The 10,188-nt window shown below is 42.6% G+C and overlaps 1 protein-coding gene across 1 annotated transcript in view; it reads left to right on the top strand.

The window, feature by feature from the left end:
- Positions 1 to 3,511, top strand: part of ENPP6 (ectonucleotide pyrophosphatase/phosphodiesterase 6) — a 131,174-nt gene extending 127,663 nt beyond the window's left edge. The window contains exon 8 of the mRNA XM_012000153.1: positions 811 to 3,511. Within this exon, the coding sequence (XP_011855543.1) occupies positions 811 to 1,016 (206 nt within the window). The 3' untranslated portion in view covers positions 1,017 to 3,511. The remainder of the gene's footprint in view (positions 1 to 810) is intronic.
- The last annotated feature ends 6,677 nt before the right edge of the window (positions 3,512 to 10,188 follow it).

Here is a 10,188-nt window from a genome sequence, read left to right as displayed (position 1 = left end):
TGTGGTCTCTGCAGTGGACACTGGCACTCTGGCTGTCGTGCAGCCTCTGCAGTAGACACTGGCAGTCTGGCTGTCGGTCCTGGCTAGATAGATGTTCTGGACGATGACATAGCATTTAATTTGGTTAAGGGCAAGACAGTCACTCTGTGGCCATACAGGCTCTACTGCGCTCTGCAGACATGGAGAAGCATCAGATGGCCCTTCAGCCTCCCCCAGCCTCCCAAAGAAAGTGCTGTTGTCACAAAGAGAGCACAGATACGCACAAAGAAAATCTGTTTGCTGATTACCTTTTTTTTTGAGACAGGATCTCTCTCTCTCATCCAGGCTGGAGTACAGTGGCACCATCGTGGCTCACTGCAGCCTTGAACTCTTCAGCTTAAGTGATCTGCTTGCCTCAGCCTTCCAAGTAGCTGGGAGCACACCACCATGCCTGGTTTAAAAAAATTGTTTTAGAGATAGAGTCTTGCTCTGTTGCCCAGGCTGGTCTCAAACTCCTGGGCTCAAGCAATCCTCCCTTCTCGCCCTCCCAACTTGCTGAGACTACAGGTGTGAGCCCCCAAGCCTGGCTCTGCTGCTTGTCTTTTAAAGAAATTCATCTCCATGAGCCATAGAAAGCTATTTCCCTTTCTAACCTACAGCCTTCCAGATACCCTTCTATGTTCACACTCTCTAGGCCACATCCCACTGATGGAGCTGATTCCCTAATCTGAATGCCACCTGCAGCCTGAGTGTAATTCTTCTTTATTGCGTTCAGCCCACCTCTGCCCCAGAGCTGCCATGACAACTTGTTTGTTTGCCTTTCCCTTTCAGATTTCAAATCCAACTTCAGAGCCGCTCCTATCAGATCAGTGGACGTCTACAACGTCATGTGCAACGTGGTGGGCATCACCCCACTGCCCAACAACGGGTCCTGGTCCAGGGTGATGTGCATGCTGAAGGGCCGCGCCGGCACCGCCCCGCCTGTCCAGCCCAGCCACTGCGCCCTGGCCCTGATCGTTCTCTTCCTGCTTGCATAACTGATCCTATTGCTTGTCCCAAAAAAAACACCATCAGCAAAGTGGGCCTCCAAAGCCAGATGATTTTCATTTCATGTGTGGATAATAGCTTCATTAACACAATCAAGGCCATGCACATTGTAAATATATTATTCTTGGATAATTCTATACATAAAAGTTCCTACTTGTTAAAAAAAGATACAAACCTTGTTTTTCCAGAAGGTAGAAAAATCCTAGCTTTCCATTTGTTCAGTTATATGTCATTTTCTGCTTTCTTTTCACATTACTCAGGATGAACTCTCTGAGCAGGGACCTGCTCCTGCAGCAACCAAACTGGGAGTGGACATTGCAGACAGATGCGGCTCTGGGCCCCTCTCTGTCCCACTTTGCACAAAGGAACCCCTCAGACCAGGCCCTTCTCTGTGCCCTGTCCACACCCAGGAGCCATCCTCAGTGTCTGTGGCCACAATCCTGTACTGTCCCTTCCATCCCTGATAAAAGGAGGTCTACACCAAAGCAAAAGCTACTGTCTATTTCTGACCCAGCTCGTGGAATTTTTTCATCTTATACTGAGTTCCAGAAAAGACATAACTTAGCATGGATCACCAATCAATCAAAAAATAAAGAAATCACTAAGGATTGGAGAACTCACAGAACAAGGTGAAAGACATGAGTCCCCTCCCAAAGTCTGAGTGCACAAAAATTTCTCCCTTGCCTTGGGGAGCAGAAAAGCTTCTGATGGACATGGGTTTCTGTGAGACTTATCACACATAGTACATCATGGCATGAAGCCTGGCACATAGCAGGCCCTGCTTGTTGACGGACGGATGAATGGCCTGTCTGGCTGCCTGCCCTGCCCATCCACCTGTGCAAAGGCTTCCTCAGACACTGCCACTCTGTGGCTCCCGATACAGGGTGCAGACAGGAGCAGTCCCTGACATGATAGTATAGGCTGGGAAAGCACTGGCTCACTGATGGGAATGTGGAGGCATCAGCAAGGACCTCAGTGGGTTGCTTGGAGAGGTGATGCACTAAGTCTCAGTCCTGGGCACCAGTACTCCAGCAGCGCGGCTTGCTTAATGACAGTCTTTGAGTGGCATAGAACTCCAAAGAAAATGGTGCTTGGTGGAGAAAGGAGGGAGCACGATGGAGCAGAATCCCAGTCACTGACCAATTAACTGGTCATTTGATTAGGAAACAGTTTGGCCAAAGTACCACCTTTGAGACCTACGTTCTTTTGATACCCTTGAGAAGAGCCATGGAGCCTGAGTTGAAATATTTTTAGCGTAGTCATCTGTGTTTGCTCTAGGAGAACTTGTAACACAAGAGACAACTGCCTTTTTACATGGTCATTCATACCTATATACATATATATATATATATATATATATATACTTGCATACACTATTATTGCATTAAAAAATGAGTTTGGGCTGGGCATGGTGGCTCACACCTGTAATTCCAACACTTTCAGAGGCCAAGGACGGATGAAAGAACCCTTGAGGCCAGGAGTTCCAGACTAGCCTGGGCAATACAGGGCGACCCCCATCTCTACAAAACATAAAAGATTTTTAAAAAATTAGCCAGGCATCGTGGCACACACCTGTGGTCTTAGCTACCCGGGAGGTGGAGGCAGGAGAATCACTTGAGCCCAGGAGGTCAAGGCTGCAGTGAGCTTTGATCGCACCACTGCACTCCAGCCTGGGCAACAGGGCAAGACCCCATCCCCCAACCCCCCCAAAAAAAGAGAAAGGAAAAAAAAGTTTGCACTAATTGAGGTACATCTGCAAATGAGACTTTTTGTTGGGAAAAGGCAACATGCCAGGTCTCCTCAGGACGATGGAGCCCTCATATGTGTGTTACCTTGAAAACTGAATATCAACGTTCACCTTGATTCAGGAAGACTGCGTGCTGTCTCCATGCCATGAATCATGAGAGCAAAGGATTACTGCTTAAAAATACTGAATTTACCTTCACAAAAGATTCCTAAGGATTTATGTAATGTGTTTTAAAAGCACCAGTAAACCATCGGATCAACTGGAAAGAAGGCGACTCTTCAGCCTTTGTTATCTAGCTGAAAACAAACGAGAACTTTCAAAACATTGGCAGTAGTTGTTGAAAAAGACATCTATTGTTCAGAGTTTCTTTCTCCTCAAAGGACGGTGTTCCAGTGAATTCGGCGGAGCCCACTTTCCTCCATTGTGAAGGAAGAAACTCCAAGAGATACTCAGATGATTAAATTAAAAGTGGATCATCAAACTCAAGAGAGGCATAAACTTAGACACAGTCTTGCATTTTTGTCTTTCCTGAGCTCTTCTGCCATTTTCCTCCTTCACTTGTCCTGAAAATCTGCAAGTTACATAATAAAATTTTAGATATTTGTCTGACAAAGTGTAATTACTCAACTGAATAAATGACTGAGAACAAGTTACAAAAGGAATCATGAATCCTGGTAAACAATAAAGAAAATTCAGACACTGAGGGTAAAAAAGAAAACTTTTTACTTAAATAATGCATACATTTTTGATGGCTTAATTATTTGGTGAAAATTTGTTCCCTTTTATTTTTGTTTTAAAATTACATTGTTCTCCTTAGGAAAATTCCACTTTCTCTAAATGTGTTTTTTTCCATAGGAGTAAAATCTGCTAGGAATATATATAGACACTTTTTCTCCTGGATTACTTTTCGACTTCACTGCTGATTCCAGGACAAAGATAATTGGGTTGGTCTACTGAGAACAAATGAAAGGAATGAGCCTCAGATTAAAGATGAGATGAGTTTTTAATAATCGCCATTCTGACTGGCATGAGATGATATCTCATTGCAGTTTTGATTTGCATTTCTCTAATGATCAATGATAATGAAGTTTTTTTCATAGGCTTGTTGGCTACATGAGTGTCTTCTTTTGAGAAGTGTCTGTTCATACCCTTTGCCCACTTTTTGATGGGGTTGTTTTTTTCTTGTAAATTTGTTTATGTTCCTTGTAGATTCTGATATTGGACTTTTGTCAGATGGGTAGATTGCAGAAATGTTCTCCCATTTTGTAGGTTGCCTGTTCACTCTTATGATAATTTCTTTTGCTGTGCAGAAGCTCTTTAATTTAATTAGATCTCATTTGTCAATTTTGGCTTTTGTTGCAATTGCTTTTGGTGTTTTAGTCATGAAGTCTTTGCCCATGCCTATGTTCTGAATGGTATTGCCTAGGTTTTCTTCTAGGGTTTTTATGGTTTTGGGTTTTACATTTAAGTCTTTAATCCATCTTGAATTAATTTTTATATAAGGTGTAAGGAAGGGGTCCAGTTTCAGTTTTCTGCACATGGCTAGCCAGTTTTCCCAGCATCATTTATTAAGTAGGGAATCTTTCCCCATAGCATGTTTTTGTCAGGTTTGTTGAAGATCAGATGGTTATAGATGTGTGGTGTTATTTCTGATGTCTCTGTTCTGTTCCATTGGTCTATATATCTGTTTTGGTACCAGTACCATGCTATTTTGGTTGCTGTAGCCTTGTAGTATACTTTGAATCAGGTAGTATGATACCACCAGTTTTGTTCTTTTTGCTTAGGATTGTCTTGGCTATACGGGCTCTTTTTGGATGATTATTAAAAAGTCAGGAAACAATAGATGCTGGCGAGGCTGTGGAGAAATAGGAATGCTTTTACACTGTTGGTGGGACTATAAATTAGTTCAACCATTGTGGATGACAATGTGGCAATTCCTCAAGGATCTAGAACCACAAATACCATTTAACCCAGCCATCCCATTACTGGGTATACACCCAAAAGATTATAAATCATTCTGTTATAAAGACACACGTGCACGTATGTTTACTGCAGCACTATTTACAATAGCAAAGACTTGGAACCAACCCAAATGCCCATTAATGATAGACTGGATAAAGAAGATGTGGCACATATATACCCTGCAATACTGTGCAGCCATTAAAAAAAATGAGATCATGTCCTTTGCAGGGACATGGATGAAGCTAGAAGCCATTGTTCTCAGAAAACTAACACAGGAACAGAAAACCAAACACCGCATGTTTTCACTTATAAGTGGGAGTTGAACAATGAGAATACATGGACACAGGGAGGGGAACATCACACACTGAGGCTTGTTGGTAGGTAGGAGGCAGAGGGAGGGAGAGCATTAGGACAAACACCTAATGCATGCAGGGCTTAAAAGCTAGATGATGGATTGATAGGTGCAGCAAACCACCATGGCACACCTATACCTATGTAACCTACATGTTCTACACAGGTATCCCCGAACTTAAAGTTAAAAAAAAAAAAAGACAAAATAATAATGATAAAGATGAGACGAGTGGCCGCTCTTCCTGTCCATATGCCTAATCTCCAGAATCCAATTCAATTAAGTTGTGAAGAAGTAAGCATAAACTAGATCAGGCCCAGGGGATTCCTTTTAGCCTCCAACAGTCCTCAATTATAAGATCCTAGTTTCCTTTACTTTCAAAGGGACCTTGGAAGTCCACCTCAGAGCTGAGTTCATCAAAGATAGTAGTTTGCAAACTTCCTGGGCTTTTAAGCTTCATCTGACCCACCTCAAGACATGCAGGTTCAGAGGGTCTGGGGTGGTCCTGAGATAGCACTTTGAAGTCACATGGACCCAAGCCTGGGTTTGCTCTGAGAAGAGGTGGGTTCTGACTTGATCCTGTAGACCCAGTTCTTCTGAGAGCTATTTCATAATCAGCCCATATCTCTAGGGGCCATGAGACTGACACCAGCCGCTAACCTCGGTTGGGTCAAGTGTTCAGCCCTCCTAAACCAAAGTAGATCTGCAGCCCCAGTGGTGGAGGGAGGACCCATAAAAGGCAGACTTGGTTCCTCCACACCCCACTCCCTGTGGCTCTGAGATACCTAACGGTGCTACAAGACACACTCAGACGTTGTTCAAGACTCACAGCTATTTTATGAATTTTCTAAGAAGGTGCTTTGCATTTCTGTAAATAGCAAGAGATTTCCAAATGTGATTGTGGGTTTTATCTTTGTAAGCAATTTGTGATAGACCAAAGTCAGCTACTGTAAATGACTTGCTAGAAAAAAGGAAGGATGTAGCCTCAACAGACTGGTTATAAAACATTTAAAACTTGGTGTCAGGTGTGTGCTATGGAAAATATATGTTCCTGTGAAATCATAAAGTAGCACCTAGTACAGTGCCTCAAATGTTTAATACATGTCCCATAAATATGTTGAATTAAAAAATGAATAAATATCATTAAGGAGACTTGCCTAAAACTCAGATATCCTCTCTGTCTGTAGTTTCTCAAATTAAATGAACTTTCCACTTTTGGCTTGCTATATTTTCTTATTACCCAACTAACAATATAATTATGCTTTATTTCATGGATGTAAACATATTCTATCTCAGGCTTATAAATTAAGCATGGAGGAGGCAGGAAGGAAGGGAGGGAGGGAGGGAGGGAATTACATTTTAAATATACTATGCATATTAACTTTTTAAAAATATAGCACTTAATATATTGAGGTTGAATTCACACACCATACACTTCATCTATTTGAAGTGTACAATTCAACAGCTTTTAGTACATTCACAGAGTTGTGCAACCATCACAAATTTTAGAACATTTTTATCACTCCAAAAAGAAACTCCAAACCCATTAGTACACTAGCAGTCACTCCCCATTTCCTCCCACTGCCACCCCAGGCAACTACAAAACTACTTTCTGGCTCTACAGATTTGCCTGTTCTGGACATTTCATAGAATAACACAATATGCTGTCCTTTGCAGATGGCTTCTTACACTTAGCATAATGGTTTCAAGGTTATAGCATGAGTCAGTACTTCATTCCTTTCATTTACAAAGAATTATTCCATTGTATGGATATACTTCATTTTATTTATTCATTTACCTATTGATGGACATTAGTTTTTCCCACTTTTTCGATTTCCATCACGTGTTTCATTCAAGAATACATTTTTGTGGACCCGTTTTCATTTCTCTTGGGTCTGCCACTAGGAGTGGAACTTCTGGGTCAGATGGTAACTTTATGCTAAACTTTTGAGGAACTATCAGATTATTTTCCAAGTTGGCTGCCCCATTTTGCATTCCCACAAACAGTGTAGGGGAGTTCAAATTTCTCTACATCCTTGCCAATATTTGGTACCAGCTGTCCTTAATTACAACCATCCTAGAGAGTGTGAAGTGGCATTTCATGGTGGGTTTGTTTGAAGTTCCTCAGTAATGAGTCATGTTGAGTATCCTGTCATGTGCTTATTGGCATTTGTCTGTCTTTGCTGAAGAAATGTCTATTCAAATTCTTTCCCAGTTTTTTTGGTTTGTTTTGCTTGCTGTGTAGGTAAACTCGTGTCAGGGGTGGTGGGGGGTGGTTTGAACAGCTTTTTTCATCACCCAGGTATTAAGCCCAGTGCCCATTAGTTGTTTTTCTTGATCCTCTCCCTCCTCTCACCCTCCAACCTCCAAACAGCCCCAGTGTCTTTTTTTTTCCCCTCTTTGTATCCATGTGTTCTCATCGTTGAGCTCCCACTTGTAAGTGAGAACATACAGTATTTGGTTTTCTGTTCCGGTGTTAGTTTGCTAAGAATAATAACCTCCAGCTTCTTCCATGCTCCTGCAAAATGCATGATCTCATTCTTTTTTATGGCTGCATAGTATTCTGTGGTGTATACATACCACATTTTCTTTATTCAATCTCTCATTGATGGGCATTTAGGTTGATTTCATATCTTTGCTATTGTGAATAGTGGTGCAATGAACATTTACATGCATGTGTCTTTATGGTGGAACAATGTATTTTACTCTGGTTATATACCCAGTAATGGGATTGCTGGGTCTGATAGTAGTTCTGCTTTCAGCTCTTTGAACTTTCCCATTTTTTAATTGGATTATTTGTCTTTTGAGTTGTAAGCATTCTTTATACATTCTGGATACCAGTCCCTTATCAGATATACGGTTTGCAAAAATTTTTCCCATTCCGCGAGCTTTCTTTTCACTTTCTTGATGGCGTCCTTTGAAGCATAAAATGTTTAAACTTTTGATGACGTCCAACATCGGTTTTCTCTTTTGTCAGTTGTGCTTTTTGTGTCATATCTAAGAAGGCTTTGCCTAAGCCCAGATTATGAAGATTTACCCCTTTAATTTCTTCTAAGAGTGTTAAAGTTTTAACTCTTACATTTAGGTCTATGATCCACTTTGAGTTAATTTTTGTGTTAGACGTGAGGAAAGAACACGACTTCATTCTTCTCCATCAGATATCCAGTTGTTCCGGCAATACTTGTTGCAAAGCATGTCTGCTTTTTAGAGAAATGTTTAAATTATTCTGTTGACCAAAACACTTATTTTTTAAAAAAAAAAAATCCAAATCACTTCAGAAATTTGAATTCTGTATTTCTGGTTACACAATACATGTTTGGAACACTAAAATGAGTACCCCATAAATTCAAGGAGAAATATCTTCTATAGAAAGTGAGCCCTAATGTTCTTGAAAACAACTCCCAACCCCTGAAAGCACTGCGGAGGACCCTTCCTTAGGATTCTGCACCATCTTCCAGCTGAGCCTGTGTCGAGGCCCCATTTCCACCACCATCCCTGGGATAGCCCGTGTCCAGTCTTTATCCAGCTTCACCACCCAAGTTCACCCAGGCTCTCCCAGAGCACTCTTATGGCCTCACCCTAGAAGCCAGTAACAGACCCACAAGCCCCTTCTCCCCAGTACCCCAACTAGAACTTCCACCTTATCATTCCACTTATTTTTTATTTTTTATTTTTTGAGATGAAGTCTCGCTCTGATATCCAGGCTGGAGTGCAGCGGCACCATCTCGGCTCTCTGCAACTTCTGCCTCCCAGGTTCCAGTGATTCTCCTGCCTCAGCCTCCTGAGTAGTTGGGATTACAGAAGCATGCCACCACCCGGCTAATTTTTGTACTGTTAGTTGGCCAGTCTGGTCTCGAACTCCTGACCTCAGGTGATCCGCCTGCCTCGGCCTCCTGAAATTCTGGGATTACAGGTGTGAGCCACCACACCCGGCCCACTTCCACTTTTTAAAGTCCCCGCTTCAACATTTTAATCTAAACTCTGACCTTCTTATTTAACCCCATTTTCCCTCAATTACTTCACTTTTGTTTCCCTTTAGCACTGGGCAATGTTATGGCTCACAGTTATCTTTATTTCTATTTCCTTGTATTTTGCATGAAGATTTTGCATGCTAAATATGCAAGTAATTCTATTTTTCTTCTCTGTCTCATAGTTTCCTTGGAAGCAGAAAGCTAGCTTGTTTTCTCTCTTTTTAGAATGTTGGGGTCTGAGGGACCCTCATAATTGCCACCCCTGCACCCTCACTAATTTGAAAACTCACCGAGGTAGACACAGGGTATGGCAGATGGAGAGTAAAATATCCTCTTTCTTAAAACAAAGCTGATGGATACTGGAGAATGTGGTTTATAAGACCACACCTCTGAATTACACAGGCTTGCCCACCAAGGCCCTGCACCTGTGAGACTCAGAGAACAGAGGAGCAGGGGACACTGTGAGCTCTGTGTGCACAGCTGGCCCTTCAGAGAGAAGCAGGGAAGGAACCCCTTCACAAGCTCCCCAATGAGGTAAATCACTTCTCCTCTACTGGGGAGACGAGGGTGTGAAGAGTGGAGAAAGGCCAGAGGTGGGACTGTAGTAAACGTCCCTGAAAATAAAGGGGTGCTAAAAGTGGAGGCTCCACCCCCTGCCCGCTTCACATGGAGCCTCCTTGGCCCTGGGAATGTGACCTCCATGCACATTCCTGGCTGAGAGGACTAGAGGGTGCAAGGCCCAGAAACAGCTTCCGTCACTGTGAGACCTACTGTTGAAGGATCCAGCAAAGGCAAGGTCTGAACCAGGCTCCACAGCAATGGGACGCTGGTAGGTGTGGAAACTGGTAACAGTTTATGGATGAACCACAGGCGTGCCCTGGAGAACTGCAATGTGGCCACAGTGCCATCATGGTGACGCAACCCAGGCTCTGCAAAGACAAGGGTTACACTTGGGCGTGTGGGCTAGTTGAGGGTCTGAATTTGATTGATCAAATGCAGTGCTTTATTTCTGCATCGGCTGAGCAACTCTGCTTCTCACACCAAAGTAATTCAAGGTTAGTAGAGTCAAACATCTTGTAGAGGGCTTTCAGACATGTCACATATATCTGCATTCTTCTGCAGCCTTTGGTGAC

This window comes from Mandrillus leucophaeus, unplaced genomic scaffold (genome assembly GCF_000951045.1).
Source record: "Mandrillus leucophaeus isolate KB7577 unplaced genomic scaffold, Mleu.le_1.0 Scaffold62, whole genome shotgun sequence".
Lineage (NCBI taxonomy): Eukaryota > Metazoa > Chordata > Mammalia > Primates > Cercopithecidae > Mandrillus > Mandrillus leucophaeus.
This window is presented reverse-complemented; position numbering and strand designations above follow the sequence as displayed.